Below are 20752 nucleotides of genomic sequence, written 5' to 3'. Positions count from 1 at the left end.
ATTCCCTTTACTCCACTGTAATATTGATACACCTGACTTTAGCTTCTTCTGAAATTTCAGGGTGAATTCAATCATATTATGATCATTTGCCCATAAGGGTTCTTTTACCTTAAGCTCTCTAATCAATTCTGCACAACACCCAATCCAGAATAGCTGATCCCCCAGTGGATCCCCGACTGCATCTGTGCTCCCAGCCTTTTCTTGATATCTCACAGAGTGAGTTAAATTGGTGAGAAATGGGATCTTATAATGGGGAAAATGTCTCAGTTTGTTTTAGAATTGATTCATTAGGCTAAAGCCTCACTCACAGTCCGCACTAGACGCAAGAAAGGTTCCCCCAATGTCCATCAACTGTGCAAGGTTGCAAAACTGTTCATTTTAAAGTACAAATGCCACCATTTGAGCAAAGTTTGAAATCAGTTTGGATTTAATTTTTTCTTGCACGGAAAATTTGAAATCATTAAACTGTCGAACTATTATTTGGAGTACTGTGTCCTGTTCTGGTCGCCTCACTATAGGAAGGATGTGGAAGCATTGGAAAGGGTACAGAGGAGATTTACCAGGATGCTGCCTGGTTTAGAGAGTATGAATTATGATCAGAGATGAAGGGAGCTAGGGCTTTACTCCTTGGAGAGAAAGAGGATGAGAGGAGACATGATAGAGGTGTACAAGATATTAAGAGGAATAGATAGAGTGGATAGCCAGCGCCTCTTCCCCAGGGCACCACTGCTCAATACATGAGGACATGGCTTTAAGGTAAGGAGTGGGAAGTTCAAGGGGGATATTAGAGGAAGGTTTTTTACTCAGAGAGTGGTTGGTGCGTGGAATGCACTGCCTGAGTCAGTGGTGGAGGCAGATACACTAGTGAAGTTTAAGAGACTACTAGACAGATATATGGAGGAATTTAAGGTGAGGTGTTATATGGGAGGCAGGGTTTGAGGGTCGGCACAACATTGTGGGCTGAAGGGCCTCTACTGTGCTGTACTATTCTATTCTATTACAGTATTTTCAGCTAGAAAATCATGATATTTTAGATATAAGGCATTAACTTGTTCATCGTCAAATGTGAAGTCACAGTCTGCAATTGTGGAGAAATCAAAAGCTGACCATTCTTGTACCTCAACTTTGATCTCCTCTGGGTTTGATCTTTCTTTTTTTCTTTTTAAATCTTTTTATTAATTTTTCAAAATTATAAACTCAATAACAAAGTTGGTACAAAGAAATTGGAAAAATGTTCATCAGCATATATAAAATGAATTTTAAGTAACATAGATATAAAAGACTTCCAAACTCATAATGAGATTAAACATTAAAAAAAGAAATAAAAAGAAAAAATATATAAACAAAAAAACCCAAAAGAAAAAGAGAAAAAAAGAACCCCAAGAAAAAAACAAAACAGGGCTAGACCAACAGCTTGTATCAGACACGTTCAATAATGTCTTTAACTCCGCTCCTCTCATCATATAATTTAAGTTTAGAAAAAAGATTCAGAAACGTCAGATTACATCATATCAAAATGTTGCATAAAAGGTTTCCAAGTTTCTTCAAATTTAACCGAAGGGTCAAAAATATCACTTCTAATTTTTTCTAAATTTAAACTTAATATGGTTTGAGAAGACCATTGGAATGTAGTTAGATCATTTTCACTCTCGCTCATCTGCACTCAACCGTAACGTGTAGCACTGCTGTAACGGGTAATGACGGGTTCTGTTGTCTGAGCTTTTGTACACCGTCCAAATGCGATTTACTTTCCAAATGACGCTTCAAAAAGTCAAGTTTCCAAATATCATCCCACTTCTTTCCACTAGCAAATTCTCCAGCAACTTTCGCATCACAACGATACAAACAGATAACTCCAGTTTCCAAATCTTACATAAATATTTCTCTTAGCTGAACGTTCATGACCTCATGAGCTTTCGGTGTAGCAGTTTCTAATATTTTGTTAAGCCTTTCAACTTTAAACAAATTTACAGTTCTTTTGCGCTTCATGCCCTTCGCTTCTTTTGAACTCGATATAGTGGATCAATATTTTTTTCAATAAAAACTTCGTAAGCTATCTACAGGATTTGAAACAGATCTTTGTAAACTTTGCGATATGAACACTGTCCGCCAAACATGGCTGCCGCCATGATGCAGCTGTACAAACCGGAACAGGATAGGTGAGGTGACGTAAATCAGTGATGTGCATTGTGGTATTTGAAAAACTGACTAACTAGTTAACAGAAACAGTTAGCTAACAGATTATTTTCAGTAAGTATAATTGTTAATTACTACATTATTTTAAGGTAACTAACCTTTTGTGCGCACATTAATTTCCTTTGTGCACTGGTTGAAAAATGTGTGTGCGTGCGCACAGCTTAGAGGGAACTATGTGTCTGTGCCACATTAAGCTAATCTTATCTGCCTGCAAGTGGTCCATTTCTCTGCCTGTTCATGTGCCTGTCTAAATGCCTCTGAAACATTGTTATATCTGCTTCTATCACCTCTCTTTGCAGCGTGTTCCAGAAACCTACCAGTTATTGTGTAAAAAATTCTGCCTCTCTTTGAAACTTTCCCCCCTCAAGTGAAACCTATTCAAAGTCAAAGTAAATTTCAAAGTAAAATTTATTATCAGAGTGCAAATATGTCATCACATACAACCCTGCAGACATGCTCAGCAGGTCTGTAGAATGGTATCTGTTAAACAGGATCAAGGAACAGCAAACTGTGCAAATGCAAATATAAATAAATAGCAATAAATAACGAGACTAAGAGTCCTTAAAGTGAAACCATCGGTTATGGGAACACCAGAAATAGAATGAGTGTAGTTATCCCCTTTTGTTCAAGAGCCTGATGGTTGAGGGGTAGTAACTGTTCTTGAACCTGGTGGTATGAGCCCTGAGGTACTTGTACCTTCTACCTGATGGCAACAATATGAAAAGAGCATGGCCTGGGTGATGAAGATCTTTGATGATTGATGCCGCTTTTCTACAGCAGTGTTTCATGTAGATGTGCTCAATGGTTGGGAGGGCTTTACCTGTGATGTACTGGGCTGAATCCACTACCTTTTGTAGTGAGAGGTTATTATTACTACACCTCTCAGCCAAACTTTCAATCTCCCTCTGGTATGCTGATTCATCACCAACTTTGATACAGCCCATAACTGTGGTGTCATCAACAAGCTTGTATATGGTGTTAGAACAGTACTTAGCCACACAGTCATAGGTGTAAAGCAGGTAGAGCAGGGGGATAAGCGCACATCTCTGTGGTGCTCCTGTGCTGATAGAGATTGTGGAGGAACTCACACAAAATGCTGGGGGAACTCAGCAGGCCAGGCAGCATCTACGGAAAAATGTACAGCAGATGTTTTGGGCTGAAACCCTTCGGCAGCGCCCGAAACATCGACTGTACTTTTTTCCATAGATGCTGCCTGGCCTGCTGAGTTCCTCCAGCATTTTTTGTGTTTTGCTTGGATTTCCAGCATCTGCAGGATTTCTTTTGTTTGAGATTGTAGAGGAAATGTTTCTACCAACCCAAACTGACTGGGGCCTGCAAGTGAGGAAATCTGGGATCCAATTGCACAAGTGGGTGTTGAGGCCCTGGTCTTGGAGTTTGCTGATTAGTTTTGAGGGAATGATGGATACTATTCTTCTACTATTTGACATTTCCAACCTGGGAAAAAGCTTCTGGCTATATAACCCTACCTGTGCTTTCATAGTTTTATATACTATTTAGTTGCCTCTGAGTTTCCAAAGTCTTTCACAAGATGTTCACTTTTTTCACTAATGAGTTGATAGTGGAAGAGCGGTTGTTCATCATTATCATTTCTCTGTTTGTTGTAATGTCTTGAGGTTCAAGGCTACCCTCCAAAGTGCTATCCCATCAGCATTCTAAGTATTTGCCTCTTCCTACCCTAGCAAATGGCCATCATTTTCTATCTTGAACTGAACTGGTTATAGGGGTACCATCTGAAGTCTGTAATCCCGAAAACATTCATCCACCTTGATGATCTGCACTGAACCTAGAGCTGGACTTTTGTTTTCAACTAATTATGATGATTTTATAGATGTAAAATACATTTCAGTTCAGAGATTTCTGTTTTGCTGGATGTAAAATTAAGGACAAGAAATTAGTTATTTAATAAGGCCAACATTTCCAAGTTAATTATTTTAGTATTATGGAAGGAGAAATCATTTTATGCCGTTTGAGGTGTATGCATTTACTGCTGCATTGAAGCAAACAGTCAATGTAAAATGCAGTTCTTTATTCAGAAAGAAAAAGGGCATCTCGTTGAGTAGCTAGCAGCTCTTGAGTGTTAACAAGTTGGCAGTAAAATTTCCAAAATATTTTATGTATTGCTGATGCTGTGCCTAAGTATTGATATCCTTTCATCTACTAGTTTTAAAACATAATATTAGAGTTAAATATTTTCTAAGAAATGAACCACAATACTTTCAAGACCATAGGATATAAAAGAAGAATTAGATCGTTTGGCCCATTGAGTATGCTCCACCATTCCATCTTGGCTGATTTATTATCCCTCTCAACCCCTCTTCCTGCCTTCTCCCTGTAACCTTTGATGCCCTTACTAATTAAGAACCAATCAACCTCTGCTTTAAATTTATCCAATGATTTTGGCCTCCACAGCCATCTGTGGCAATGAATTCAACAGTTTTGCCACCCTCTGGCTAAAGAAATTCCTCCTCATTTCTGTTTTAAAGAGACATTCTTCTATTCTGAGCTATGCCCTCTGGTTCTAGACTCTCCTATAGGAAACACACTCTCGATGTTTACTTCATCTAGACCTGTTAATATTCGACAGGTCTCACTAAGATTATTCTCATTCTCTCAATGAGATTCCCTCATTCTTCTAAAGTCCATTAAATACAGGCAGAGAGTCATCAAACATTCCTCATACGTTAATCCTTTTATTCCAGGATCATTCTCATGACCTCCTCTGGACCCTCTCCAATGCCAGCACATCCTTTCTTAGATAAGGGGCTTAAAACTTCTCACAATACTCCAAGTGTGGTCTGACCAATGCCTTATAAAGCATCAGCTTTACAAGGTATTGAGGTGGTTCAAGAAGTGAGATACAGTTTGGAATTGAAAAACATGAAGGTACAACAGGACTTGATTATCAATATTTTCTTTTCCATCTATCGGTAGCCAATTTGAGAGGCTATCAGAATGTCAGGTGGTAAAGCCTTCACCCTCAGATTGTAAGCAGAAAATAGAAAAAAATTGGAGGAGATTGGAGGCCAATATCAAAGGCACAGGGGCGGTGGTGGCGGCGTAGGACATGGGGAGATAGGAAAGATCAGTGGATAGACTTAAAATCAGAAGGTAGACTTCATATCTGTGATGATGGGAGGTGATGAGAGAGAGGGAGAGAAAGAAAGAGAGAATTGAATTAAATAGAAAATGTGAAATAAACAAGATTTTGTCTTATTTATTTTCAACTTGCATTTCCTTACATATGCACAGGTAATGTGACTTTTTTGGTGCAGTAGGTTCATTTTGCTGATTTTTTTTTCTAGAATTTTACATATTAATTACTGTCAAGATACCTGTAAATTTAAGTATGAGTTGTAAACCTAAATAACCACTGTTATTTGTTGTGAGTTATCTTATTAAACTAACATATTTATGTTTGATATCTGCTTCAAGTGTATGTCTCCATTCCAACAGAAGGCTGGCAGATACTTGTATCTGCAAATGCAGCTGAATTCTGGTTGTTACTTAAGAGACTATCTTATATCAGTTCCCGAAAGAAATTTCTTAAGTGACTCCAGATTGCAATACTAATTATTACTGATGAAAAAAATATGTAAGACTGCATTCTCATCAAACATATCAATTTCTGTCCGGGACTACTGCTCAGCAATCAATGCTATCATCGCCTCAAAACTAATCAATAAGCTCCAAGACCAAGGCCTCATTGTGCAGCCAGGTACTCTATTTCCTCACATGCGGACCCCAGTCAATTGGATTGCCACAACATCTCCAGGCTGTGTGCTTTGTCCCTTGCTCTACTTGCTTTATACTTATGACTGTGAGACTAAGGACAGCTCCAATGCCATATTTAAGTTTGCTCTCGACACCACTGTTGTTGACTGAATTAAAAGTGGAGACAAATCAGCATTTCAGAGTTAGATTTAAAATCTTCTGAATTATGCCACAACAACAACCTTCCATTCAATGTCAGCAAAGCCAAAGAGCTGATTATTGACTACAGGAGGAAGAAACTGAAGGTGTGTGAGGCAGTCCTCATCAGGTGATTGGAGGTGGAGAGAGTCAGTAGCTTAAAATTCGTTGGCATTATCACTTTGAAGATTCTGCCTGGGACAGGGTAAATGATGTTACAAAGAAGGCACAGCAATATCTCTACTTTCTTAGAAGTTTGCGCAAATTCGGCACGTTATCTAAAACTTTGACTAGCAGCTATAAATGCACAGCGGTGGGTATCTTGACTGGTTTGCATTACAGGCGGGTATGGAAACACCAAAGCTCTTGAACGGAAAAGCCTACAACAGTTGTGAATACAGCTCAGTCTATCGTGGGAATAACTCTCCCTGCCATTGAGCACATCTACAAGGAGTGCTGCCGCAAGAAAGCAGCATCCGTCATTAAGGACGCCCACCATCCAGGCCATTCTCTCTTCTCACTGCTGCTACTGGGAAGGAGGCACTGGAGCATTAGGACCCTCCCCACAAGGTTCAGGAACGGTTATTACCTTCCAACCATCAAGCTCCTAAACCAGCGTGGATAACTTCACTCACCTCAACTTTGAATTGATTCCACACCTATGAACTCACTTTCAAAGTTTCTGCAACTCATGTTCTCAGTATTATTTATTTTCTTATTTAATGTTTTTTGTATTTGCACAGTGTATGTTCTTTTGCTCATTGGATGCTTGGCTGTCTTTGTCGATTTTCATTGATTCTATTGTATTTCTTTGTCCTGTGAAAGCCTGCAAGAAAATGAATCTCAGAGTATACATACCGTGAAAACAAATTTACTTTGAACTTTGAATGTATGATTCAATAGGAAATAAGGTGTCGTATTATGAAAAGTTGCTGTATGTGGCCAGTTTTCTAGAAACACAACCTCTCTATAAAATGGAGGTTGCCTGTATTATTTTTGTGCATCTAGTCATGATAGTATCATGCATGGAAAACTAATTTGTGGAGTAATAACATTTTTTGGCTTTTTTAATATATAAATAATGTCAATATTTTTTAAAAAGACTTTCATTTTCTTTCCCCAGCAAATGCAGCAACAGCTAGAGCAAGTCCTTGAAGAAGTAAAAAAGAGTAAAAACAAATTAGCATATGATAAGGAAAAGCTGCAGGTAATATGTATTATCACTCTTCCTTTTCAAAATACTCAAAGTTGGGGTGATTCAATGATATTATCTCTGAAGTCAGTACAAACAGGGCTAAATTATTGTCTACGCAGCTTGGGTCACAATTTGGTACAATGGATTAGTCAGCAGTTGTTAACTCCAACAATGTTTAATAAATTGAAATCAGTGATATGACAATGGGTGGGGGATCTCTTGCAACTTCTGTTAATGTGATGATGGTTAAAATTTATCCATAGGTTTCTGATGAAGTTTGATGCTGCTTTTGAAGCTATAGTTTATAACTGCAGTTTTTTTTTTATCAATAACACTCATGTTCTGTCAGACCAATTTTGAAATTTTTTTGGGGTATTATTTTTCTTTGCATTTATTCTCTTTTGCGGTGACCCATTAGGGGTTTTAATTCCATGTAATATTTTTAATACTGATCTAGAACCAAGTTTATTTTTCTAAACCATACAATTGATGTTGGCATTAAAATTGATATTAATAAAGGAAACAATATAAGTTAATAAGGGAGACTATAATATAAGGTAAATGATAAATAGTCAATTAAAATTAAGCAATGCATGTTTAGGGTATTGTTAAAACAGTTTTAATGATACACTTAATTAGATGTATATTTGACTTACAGATTCAACTCCAACATGAAATATTACAAATACATGATTTGGCACTAAAAATCTCAACTAGCTCTTATCATTTTCTGTGTAACAGCTGCATCTTTTAATAGTTTGGTATCTACTGATACACTGAAAGCTATGCGATTAATTAATTCTCTTCTTAGAATTTAGAGCTCCAGACTGTGAATGATATGTGAAATATTAAGAATATATTCAACTTATAGTGATAGCCAGGAAAGGAGTGAAATTACATTAATGGAGAAATGTATCTCAATGTAATGTCTTCTGTCCTTTATTGTATATTAAATGTAATTTTTTTTTACAAAGGAAGTAAACTTTCTAAAATCGATTTGTTCATGATTTTTCATAGTCCTGTAGCATTTTAATAGACTTCTTCGAATTACAGTTTCATGGAGCATTTTTGTGAATGATATTTCAAATTTATGGAAATAGACCATTGTCACAGACTTCTGTCTTTTGTCACTGTTTGTAGTCCAGAGTGCAGCAATTACAAGATGAACTGCAACACAGATCTGATGTAAGCTTTGAAAATGTCCAGTTACAGAAAGTTAACACATTGCTTGAGACTAAATATTCTCAGGTGAGGCACCATCGAATAGTTGTGAAGCAACAAAACAATGAACAATTTTTATTGTTTAATATTAAAATGTAATTTATATGTACATTCTCTTCACGTTTTAGTAAATGAGTGAACTACTGTATGTCTTAGAGTTCAACCTCTGATCATCCCTGTGCCATCTGCATCTTGGGTTCAGATAATCTCATTAGATTCAGATAATCTTCATTCTAGAATGTTGTCATAGGTTGAACAGTTCCCTGCTAGTTCTGAAGAGCTGATCACCTTTACTCCTTTGGGAAGTTTATTGGAGGTGAGCTATAGTGCTGTGGTGAGAAAGATTATAAAAAGTTTTGGGGCAATGACTTGGCCTTGTTTGAAACCATTCTTCCCTTAATATTTATTCTGTTGTAGACCACCAGTATAGGTGTAATACGGAAGTGAATTTCTGAGCATAGGGAAATTTGAGAGGGTGTTTAGTAATCCTTCCCATATGATAGAGATAAGAATTTAACAATGTTGAAGGAAGCCATGTCTAGATTTTCTTGGACTAGTAGTGTAGCAATGATCTTGTCCACTGTCCTTCCAGGTAAATAAGTTAATGATGTTTTCTGTGGCAAGTGGCAGGATGACACCTCCGTTTACCGTGGCTGAATTTGTTTCCAGTCTTAAAGATAATTAAGATTACAGATCTCTTGATGTCTGAGATCTTTGGTGTGTCATATCTTCCCAAATGTACACAATGAAATTGTAGATTTGTGAGAGAAACTTTTCATTGCTGAGTTTTGCGATTTGAGTTGAGACATAGCCTTCTCAATTTCTTGTTGGTCAGGAGCAGGTTATGAGAGTGAGTGAGTTATATTGCATAGAAACAAGCCCTTAAATTCAACTGGTCTATGTTAACCAAGCTGCCTATTCAAGCATATCTCATTTGCCCATGTTTGCACAAAACCTTCAAAACCTTTCCTGTCCATGTACCTGTCTGGCTATCTTTTTAAAATTGTTACTGTTCCTGCCTTTACCACATCCTCTGGCAGTTCATTCCACATACTTACCATCCTCTATATAAAAAATAAAGTTGCCCTTAAGTTCCTGCTAAATCCTTCTCCTCTCACCTTAAGTTTATGCCGCCTATGTTACTCTGCCCTATTGACGCCCAACCGAGTGAAAAAACTTTGAGTGCATTCACCCTGTCTATGTCCTTTAGTATTTTATGCACCTCTGTAGGATCACCTCTTAGTCTTCTATGCTCCAAAGAAAGAAGTCCTAATCTGTCCAACTTCTCCCTATAATTCAGTCCCTTGAATCCTGGCAAATAGTTTCTATACCTTGCAGTTTAATAACAGATTTCCTGCAGCATGATGACCAAAACTTAATGCTATAGTCCAATTGCGGCTTCAGCAGCATCTTGTATAACTGCACTATAACTTCTTAACTACTTTGCCATTTGTCTAGAATGGACCCCAAGACCCAACCATTCACTGTGAAATTGCTACTTTAATTTGGTTTTCCAAATTACAACACCTTGCACTTATCTAAATTAAATCCAATTTGCCATTCCTGTAACTTCCGCTGTCCCCACCTCCCCCTCGTACCCCATCTGTTACTCATTTTTATGCACACATTCTTTCTCTCACTCTCCGTTTCCTCCCTCTGTCCCTCTGAATATACCTCTTGCCCATCCTCTGGGTTCCCCCCCCCCGTCTTTCTTCCCGGACCTCCTGTCCCATGATCCTCTCGTATCCCCTTTTGCCTATCACCTGTCCAGCTCTTGGCTCTATCCCTCCCCCTCCTGTCTTCTCCTATCATTTTGGATCTCCCCCTCCCCCTCCAACTTTCAAATCCCTTACTCACTCTTCCTTACGTTAGTCCTGACGAAGGGTCTCGGCCTGAAACGTCGACTGCACCTCTTCCTACAGATGCTGCCTGGCCTGCTGCGTTCACCAGCAACTTTGATGTGTGTCGCTTGAATTTCCAGCATCTGCAGAATTCCTGTTGTCTGCCATTCCTTGGCCCTCTTACTCAGCTGATCAAGACCTCTTTGCAATTTTTGATAACCTTCTTCACCGTTGGTCATACCAACTACTTTTATGTCTTCAGCAAATATACATTTAACAATTTACATTCTCATCCAAGTTGTTCATATACTGTAGATGACAAGCAACAATAGTCTTAGCATCAATTGCTGAGGAGGCGCAACACTAGTCATGGGATAGTAGTCCAAGAAACAGACTTTCACTTTCAATTTTAGCTTTCTACCATCAGACAGTTTGTGTTTCTAATTAGCTAGCTGTCTGTGGATTTCATGTATTCCAACTTTGCAGAGCAACCTACAATGTGGGACCTATCAACAGTTTTACAGATGTCCATATGAACCATGTCTACTGCCCTGCTCTCATCAAAAAACTGAATCAAGTTTGTGAGCCATAATCTTCCATGCGCAAAACCATGGTGACTGCGCCTTATCAGCCCCTGCCTTTCCAGATACATGTACTTCTTATCCCTCAAAAATCCTCTCCAGTAACTTACCTAACCAATATGTTCCCAGCTTTTTCTTTGTTGCCTTTCTTAAATAAAGACATAACATTTGCTACCCTCCAGTCTACTAGCATCTCATCTGTGGCTAATGATGATGCAAATATCTCAGCCAGGGCTGTCACAATTTTTTCCCTCGCTTCCCAGAGTGTTCTTGAATATACCAGATCAGGCTCTGGAGATGTGTCTACCTTCATACATTTTAACCCTTACATACTGTTCCAGGTCAAATTTGACCCGTTTTGACATTTGACAGCAGTAAAAACACCCTAAATGCCACTCATTTAGCCGAAATTTGATGACTTTTCCTAAGGTGATCCAAAGTGCGCAAAAATGAAAATATTAAAAAATTTTATACTTTTGTACAGGTGCTACAAATTTTTGTACATTGAGACTGTTCCGGGTCAAATTTGACCCGTACCATACTGTGAAGGTATAGAATATGAACAATATGTAAGGGTTAAGATGTCCAGCACCTCCTCTGCCGTAATGTAGACAATATCCAAAACCTCTTCATTAACTTTCCCAAGGCCAAAGTCATCAGATCATTCTCCATGATGAAAACAGAGTTCAAATATTCATTGGGGACCTTGCCTTTCTCCTGAGACTTCACATATAGATGATAACTTTGATTTTTGAGGGGTTCTATTCTCTCTCTATGTATTCATTTTTCCGCATAATATACTTCTAAAATCTTTTTGTATGTTCCTTAATCTTCTGTGCCAAAGCTATCCAATGACCCCTTTTGCCCTCCTGATTTCCTTCTTGAGTATACTCCTACATCCTGTATACTCCCCTAGGGATTCTCTTGATCATAGATGTCTATATCTGATCCATATCTCCTGTTTCTTGGCCACTGATGCAGGTTGTTTTACCATCTAAGGTTCTCTACTCCTGTCAGCCTTGCCTTTCATTCCAGGAGGAACATGCAGACCTTGGGATTTTGCTGTCTCATTTTTAAAAGCCTTCCACTTCCTTTGCCCTCAAGCAACCTACTCCAATCAACATTTGCAAGTTCCTGCCTCATACCGTCAAAATTTGCCTTACCCAACCAAGAACTAAATCTGTAGAACAGATCTGTTGTTTTCCACAACAGTATTTAAGCTAGTAGAACTATGGTCATTTGCCCAAAAATACTTCCCCACTGTCACCTCAGTCACTTACTCTGCCATATTACCCAAGAGTAAACGCAAGAGATTCTACAGATGCTGGAATTCCAGAGCAACACACAAAATGTTTAGGAACTCCTCCAGCATTTTGTGTGCATTACGCAAGAGAAAGTTGAGCTTTGCCCTCTCCTGTAAGTAGGTGTATATATAAAACCAAAGGAAACTTTCCAAAACAGACTTAAATTCCAATCCATCTAAGCCCTTAACTGAATGGCTGTCCCAGTCCATGTTAGGAAAGTTAAAATTATCGACTGTGACAACCCTATTATTTTTGTATTCTCCACAATCCCACCATGTATTTGTTCTAATTTCGATAACTATTTGAGGATCTACAGTGCAATCTCAACAACGTGATTATCCCCTTCTTATTTCTCAGCTACATGTGCGAGCCCTCACTGGATTATCCTTCTTACTACTGCTGTGATGTTTCCCTTGATCAAAAATGCAGCTCTCCTTTGTTTCCTTCACCTACACCGGCCTAAAACACCTGAATCCTGGAATATTAAGCTGCCAGACTTGTTGAGCCTCGTGCATGCTCTCCATTCACTTTCTATTTTTTAAGTCACCGTCGTTAGAGGCCATATTTCTCGCAGATGCAGGTGAAGAAACTGAGAAAAGGGAATGTCATTTTTTCTGGAGATAAGTTGGGGAGAGGTGTAGGCAAGATAACTGTGGGAATCAGTTTCTTCGTGTCTGCGCATCTGTTCCTAGGACACAGCTTTCCATTCCAGTACATCGGTGATGTCATCCTTATTTAAAGAACAGGGTTTCCCTCCCTCTACTATTAATGATGCCCTCAACCACATCTCCTCCATTTCTGCACTAACCCCATCTTCCTGCCGCCTTAATAGTGGAAGAGTCCCTCTTGTCCCTACCTACCACCCCACCAGTCTCTGCATCCAACACATTATCCTCCCCAAATTCCACTATCTCCTAAGGGATCCTACTACAAAACATATCTTTTCCCTCCCCCTCCCACTCTGCTTTCCGCAGGGATTGCTCCCTGAGCGATTCCATTGACCACTCGTCCTTCCCCACTTATCTCTCTCCAGGCACTTATCACTGTAAGTAGCCTAAGTGCAACACCTGCACATACACCTCCGATTTAGCAAGATCAAGATCAACAACACCCTGGCAAAGCTACTGACCCAGCTGGAGACCACCGCAGCAGAACTGCTTCTTAAACTCCGGACTGCACCTGGACCCAACCAACGAGGCCGGAAACCCGGGGTCTGCTACCGTACCGGAGCGCTTGGAGACACTGCCCATTCTGACCAGCGCCTCTCTGGAGCAGACGACCACACAAAAGTGACAGCGGAGACCTCAAGGTGCCCCAGACGCTTCCCCGGAGTGACCACCATAAAGCCCCATTGGTGGCCATCCACAGCTGCCGGAAGTGAGGCCCCTGCCGCTGACCTCGGAAATCAAGCCCGAGGCCTGGCTGGAGCGGAGGCCTCTGCAACCGTGACTCAGCTTAAGGACTTGCTTCAGCAAGGAGCCCGGCCATCCAGGATTAAGTGTCGGCTTCAGGGCCCGACCCAATCGACAGCCTGGGCCCCTGGCAGCTGGAAATGGCAGCAGAGCCTCCCTTGTTACTCGGCCCGACCCGGAGCATCCGACGACGCGACCAGCCGATCGATTCCCGCGGGACGCGTCCACCAACCGCAAAGAGCTGACAGTAACACACTGCATCGATGGAAACCTGGAAAGATGCACTACCTACCGAACAAGTGTGAGAAAAGAGCTGGGCTGCTGGTCAGATTGAAGCTGAGGGGCTTCAGGGTCCCTATGCCCACCATCCTACTAGCTAATATGCAAGCCATAGAGAACAAGGTGGATGATATTAAAGGGAGACTCACCTACTGCAGGGAGATGCAGAACTGCTGTGTATTCTGTTTCACCGAGACCTGGCTCTTCCCTGCCACCCCCGACTGTGCCATTCGACCAGAGGGATTTTCGATCCATCGGATGGACCGCACGGCGTCTTCGGGCAAGACGAGGGGAGGTGGTGTCTGTCTACTGATCAACACTGCGAGGTGCTCGGACACAGTGGCACTGACAAGCTCCTGCAACCCGGACCTGGAACACCTGTCGGTGAAGTGTCGCCCCTACTATCTGCCACGGGAATTCACCTCGGTCATACTGACAGCGGTTTACATTCCCCCCCCCCCCCCCACAGGCGGATGTGGAGTGTGCTCTGAACATACTGTATACCAACATCAGTGAACTTGAGACCAGGTATCCGGAGGCTTTGCTCATTACAGCCGGGGACTTTAACCAGGCCAACCTCAGAAAGTTGCTGCCAAAGTTATACAAACGTGTCTCCTGCCCCACTAGAGGCCCGAATATACTTGACCACTGCTACACAGCAGTCAAGGATGCCTACTGTTCCATCCCATGATCTCACTTCCGAAAATCGGACCATCAGGCCGTACTGCTCCTCCCGGCTTACAAACAGAAACTGAAGCGGGAGGTCACAGTGTCAAAAGTAGTGTCGCGTTGGACGGAGGAAACGGATGAGGTCCTCCGTGACTGCTTTGAATCGGTGGACTGGTTAATATTCAAGGACTTGGCAGCTAACCTCAATGAGTATACCTCAGCTGTCACGGACTTTATTTGGAAATGCACAGAGGACTGTGTGTCTCGCAAGACGATCCAGGTATTCCCTAACCAGAAACCTTGGATGAATTATGAGGTCAAGTCCCTTTTAAAGGCTAGAGCTGCGGCCTTTAGGTCCGGGGATACCAGTTGCTACACGGAATCCAGGCGTGAACTCTGGAAAGCCATTAAGGGCGCCAAGAGGCAATATCGAGCCAAGTTGGAAGCCCAGGCTAACCAGAGGGATGCCAGTAGACTCTGGCAGGGTCTAAATGAGATCACTGGGCGCAAAGAAAAGGCTGGGAATATCAATAACTGTGGCACTTCTCTTCCTGATGAACTTAACATATTCTACGCAAGTGGTATTCTACGGTGGTGCTCAAGTGGAACAGGTCAAAAGCTTCAAGTTCCTCGGGGTCAATATCACAAATGACCTGACTTGGTCCAACCAAGCAGAGTTCACTGCCAAGAAGGCCTACCAGCACCTTTACTTCCCGAGGAAACTAAAGAAATTTGACCTGTCCCCTAAAACCCTCACTAATTTTTATAGATGCACCGTAGAAAGCATTCTTCTAGGGTGCATCACAAGCTGGTATGGAAGTTGTCCTGTCCAAGACCGAAAGAAGCTGCAGAAGATCGTGAACACAACGCAGCACATCACACAAACCAATCTTCCGTCTGTGGACTAACTTTACACTGCATGCTGTCGGAGCAGTGCTGCCAGGATAATCAAGGACATGACCCACCCAGCCAACACACTTTTTGTCCCTCTTCCCTCCAGGAGAAGGCTCAGGAGCTTGAAGACTCGTATGGCCAGATTTGGGAACAGCTTCTTTCCAAGTATGATAAAACTGCTGAACAGATCCTGACCTGGATCTGGGCCGTACCCTCCAAATATCCGGACCTGCCTCTCGGTTTTTTTGCACTACCTTACTTTCCATTTTTCTTTTTCTAATGTTTACTAATTTTTACTATTTTTAATATTTAATATTTGTAATCAAGGGAATGGGAAGCACAGAATCAAATATCGTTGAGATGATTGTACGTTCTAGTACCAATTGTTTGGCGACAATAAAGTATAAAGTACACCTCCTTCCTCACCTCCATTCAGGGCACTGAACAGTCTTTCCAGATGAGGCAACACTTCACCTGTGAATCTGCTGGTGTCGTCTATTGTGTCCGGTCCTCTCGATATGACCTCCTCGACATTCGTGAGACACGTCATAAATTGAGGGACCGCTTTGTCAAGCACCTCTGCACCATCTGCCACAAGTGAGACTTACCAGTGGCCAAACATTTTAATTCTGATTCCATTCATGGCCTCCTCTTGTGCCAAGAGAAGGCCACCCTTAGGGTGGAGGATCTACACCTTATATCTGTCTGGGTACCCTCTAACCTGATGCCATGAACATTGATTTCTCCTTCTGGTAAAGAAATTCCCCACTTCCTCTATTCCCCACTCTGATCTTTTACTTTTTTTCACCTGCCTATGGGTCCTCTCCTCCTTCCCTTTCTTCCATGGTCCACTCTCCTTTCCAATCAGATTCTTCCTTCTCCAGTCCGTGACCTTTTCCACACACCTGCCACTTCCAGATAACCTGTTTCCCCTCACTCACTTTTTAATTCTGGCATCTTTCCCCTTCCTTCTCAGTCTTAAAGAAGGGTGTTGGCCTGAAACGTTAACTGTTTATTCTTTTCCATAGATGTTGCCTTGCCTGCTGAGTTCTTCCAGCATTTTGTGGGTGTTTCTTTGGATTTCCAGCATCTGTAGACTTTTTTGTGTTTATGATTAACTGTTACTGCTTTCTTCCTTAGAGCCCAATGACAATTTTATTAAAAATTTTAACTTCATTCTTCAGGAACTATTCTCAAGCTCTCTGCTGGGCTTCCATCTGCAGGAATATCACTAACTCTGAGAGTGCGTCTACTCCTTGGCACTACTATTTTTTTTATTGCTGAGACACTTACTGCAGCACTGTTTTGTTGCTCCCTGCCAAAATAATTGGGCTCCTCTTTAAACAACTGTAATATTTTAATTGCTGAGGAGTGATTGTACTTTATGCTTCCTCAATGGAAATAAATCAATTAAGACTGGCTTCTCCACTACAGTTCTACCCTATATAACTAAATTTTGTTGGAAAATGCATTAGGTTAGCAGCCAGAACAGACTAAATATGACTCGCTCTATGAACCCAGCCTAGTGTTAATATTGTCATGTCTGCATTTTGAATGTTCTTATTCTTTAACTTCTGTTCTGACTAGGTACATGTGCTTCTGGAGCAAAAGGAGAAAGACTTTGCCTTGATCATGAAATCTCGTGATGAAGCACTTTGTGAAACACAAAAGCTGAAAAAGCATATAGAGATGATGGAAGAAAAAGAAGCAGAGGAGGTGAAAACAACAGAAAAATGGTTATCACCTTTGCTGAGTATCAACTTTTTAATTATTACCTGTTAATTACCTGGTCTTGTGGTTTTGTTTCATCCGGTGTTTTAGTAGTTTATAAGAAGTTTTGCTATTAGTCAAGATGGAACCTCGGGACATTTTGTGAATGGACAAATGCTAATTCTAGAAATCTCAAAACTAGAGCAAGGTACAGCACTTGTTTTCAAAGCATGCGCAAAGGAAAATGGGTATGTGGTTTCAATAGTCATAAACCAAGTGATTATGGTAATGTTTTGGATGATTCTCAATTATATCACCCAAAATTAGCTCACAGCTGCTTCTCTGGCTTCAGCTTCTGAACCTATAATTTTTTGTGATTTCTGAAACCCACTCAAGATGTTACTGAAGAAATCGAACAACATATGGTAATTTGAAAATTCTAATTATTGTTGTTTGTACTAATGTATTTCAAATTTGCTTGAGAAGAAATGTTTGTATGGTTGATAAATTATTGTTATGAATTTTCTGTAATTAACTTATTAATTGCCATCTCTCTGGTTTGTGATCAAGAAACAAGGTGCAAGACACAGTGAATACAAAACCATTAGCATAAGTTTCGAATTGATGTAAATGTTAGGATTGTCACTTGAATTTTGAATTATCTGGGATAATTGTCCAAATCTGTACCACCAAGGGCTACTTGGTTCAATAGTTTTAAGTAATTTACAACTGAAAACCAGAATTGAATGTGAATTCCATTTATTTTTCAGATTGTTAATCTTCAGCCATATTTATCAGACTCTAAACAAGATAACAGTCAAATGGCTGCAACTCTAGAGAATGTGTTAATGTCACACAGGCAACTCCAGCAAACAATCAAGAAGCTAAAAGCGGTACTTGGACAAAGAATCATGGAAGTATATACCTTGCAACAGGACAAGTAAGGAGGATGTCATTTTCAGAATGTTTATTTTTCCGTTGTTATAAGTTAAGCAGCAAAATAACTATCCACCATAAGTAGATTTTCTTATGTCATGAATATCACAATTTAAAAACATGTATAAAGTATTGCTGTCAGTTTTTGTTAAGGGGTGCAATTAATATCATAAATTAACATATTTATAGCCATCATTTCGAGTGGTAGACCAACAGGTATTGTATACATTTACCACAGATTGCTAGGAGTGTGGACCCCTTGGAGTTTTAGGGAATGAGAAAATGCCCATCAGTGACAGTCTAGGTTCTTTATGTGAACCCAAATTTCTCAAAGAGTTTCAAGGACTCATTCTTCCTGACTACAGCTGTATTCTGTACAGAATTCCTCAGTGATTTCACAGATACGTATCTTTTATCCTCAGACAATATGTGACACCTACGACATTTCAGTTTCAGTTCAGTATCTAAAAACGCAAACACGAGGAATTCTGCAGATGCTGAAAATTCAAGCAACACACGTCAAAGTTGCTGGTCTCGGCCCGAAACGTCGACTGTACCTCTTCCTAGAGATGCTACCTGGCCTGCTGCATTCACCAGCAACTTTGATGTGTGTTGCTTCAGTTCAGTATGTTAGGTTGTCTCTTGACGAGGAATTTTCTCTTCCTTCTTGGCTGCTCAGCCAATCTGTACTCCAAGAGATCATCGAGAGCTGATATACAATCTTACCATTCTGAGAGTGTAGCTCAACTTTGCTAGTTGAGACAGCAAAGGCAACAATGATATAAAAACTGTAGTAATAGCAGAAGGGAGGCAAATATAATGGCAGATGGATTCAAAAGGAAGTCCTTTCTGGATATGGTATCTGGGTACATATACCTTCAGACCATACAATTATATAGATTTGAAATTTGAAGTAACAACTTGCCATGACATCACACCATTGGCATTGATAATCAGAATCAGAATCAGGCTGAGCACCATTGACATATGTCAGTGATGTTAAACCTGATGATTGCTGCCTTTTTGAGGCTTCGCCTTTTGAAGATGTCCTCAGTGCTGGGGAGGCTACTGCCCATGATGGAGCTGGCTGAGTTTGCAACCAATCCTATACAGTGGCCCCTGCATATCAAGCAGTGATGCAACCATTAGAATACTCTCCACAAAAAAATCCACAAAAGTGGACATTTGCTGGAGTCTGTGGTGACATACTAAACATCGGACTTGGAGCCAATCTGAAGTGATAGGCTTATTCAGAAAGTTAGAAGGCATGGGATCCAGGGAAGTTTGGCCAGGTGGATTCAGAATTGGCTTGCCTGCAGAAAGCAGAGGGTGGTGGTGGAGGGAGTACATTCAGATTGAAGGATTGTGACTAGTGGTGTCCCACAAGGATCTGTTCTGGGACCTCTACTTTTTGTGATTTTTATTAACGACCTGGGTGTGGGGGTAGAAGGGTGGGTTGGCAAGTTTGCAGACGACACAAAGGTTGGTGGTGTTGTAGATAGTGTAGAGGATTGTCAAAGATTGCAGAGAGACATTGATAGGATGCAGAAGTGGGCTGAGAAGTGGCAGATGGAGTTCAACCCAGAGAAGTGTGAGGTGGTACACTTTGGAAGGACAAACTCCAAGGCAAAGTAAATGGCAGGATACTTGGTAGTGTGGAGGAGCAGAGGGATCTCGGGGTACATGTCCACAGATCCCTCAAAGTTGCCTCACAGGTGGATAGGGTAGTTAAGAAAGCTTATGGGGTGTTAGCTTTCATAAGTGGAGGGATAGAGTTTAAGAATCGCGATGTAATGATGCAGCTCCATAAAACTCTAGTTAGGCCACACTTGGAGTACTGTGGCCAGTTCTGGTCACCTCACTATAGGAAGGATGTGGAAGCATTGGAAAGGGTTACAGAGGAGACTTACCAGGATGCTGCCTGGTTTAGAAAGTATGCATTATGATCAGAGATTAAGGGAGCTAGGGCTTTACTCTTTGGAGAGAAGGAGGATGAGAGGAGACATGATAGAGGTGTACAAGATAATAAGAGGAATAGATAGAGTGGATAGCCAGCGCCTCTTCCCCAGGGCACCACTGCTCAATACAAGAGGACATGGCTTTAAGGTAAGGGGTGGGAAGTTGAAGGGGGATATTAGAGGAAGGTTTTTTTACACAGAGAGTGGTTGGTGCGTGGAATGCACTGCCTGAGTCAGTGGTGGAGGCAGATACACTAGTGAAGTTTAAGAGACTACTGGACAGGTATATGGAGGAATTTAAGTTGGGGGCTTATATGGGAGGCAGGGTTTGAGGGTCGGCACAACATTGTGGGCCAAAGGGCTTGTACTGTGCTGTACTATTCTATGTTCTTATGACACTTAAAGGATTGACGGTGGATATGCAATGGCAAGCATTTAAAGGTTGCATGGATGAACTACAACAATTGTTCATCCCAGTTTGGCAAAAGAATAAATAATAAATAAAAGAATAAATCAAGGAAGGTAGTGCACCCGTGGCTGACAAGAGAAATTAGGGATAGTATCAATTCCAAAGAAGAAGCATACAAATTAGCCAGAGAAAGTGGCTCACCTGAGGACTGGGAGAA

General features: G+C 40.9%; 1 protein-coding gene across 4 annotated transcripts in view; it reads left to right on the top strand.

Annotated features, from left to right (window-relative positions):
* Window positions 1-20752, top strand: part of LOC140196334 (coiled-coil domain-containing protein 150-like) — a 136517-nt gene that overhangs the window by 43713 nt on the left and 72052 nt on the right. For all 4 annotated transcript variants that reach the window (XM_072255349.1, XM_072255353.1, XM_072255350.1 and 1 more), the window contains 4 exons: window positions 7250-7333; window positions 8462-8569; window positions 17110-17238; window positions 18003-18172. In XM_072255349.1, coding sequence (XP_072111450.1) covers window positions 7250-7333; window positions 8462-8569; window positions 17110-17238; window positions 18003-18172 — 491 coding nt within the window. The remainder of the gene's footprint in view (window positions 1-7249; window positions 7334-8461; window positions 8570-17109; window positions 17239-18002; window positions 18173-20752) is intronic.

The sequence above is a fragment of the Mobula birostris genome, chromosome 4 (assembly GCF_030028105.1).
Source record: "Mobula birostris isolate sMobBir1 chromosome 4, sMobBir1.hap1, whole genome shotgun sequence".
NCBI classification, from domain to species: Eukaryota; Metazoa; Chordata; class Chondrichthyes; order Myliobatiformes; family Myliobatidae; genus Mobula; species Mobula birostris.
Note: the sequence above shows the minus strand (reverse complement) of the source record. Positions and strands in the feature narration are given on the sequence as shown.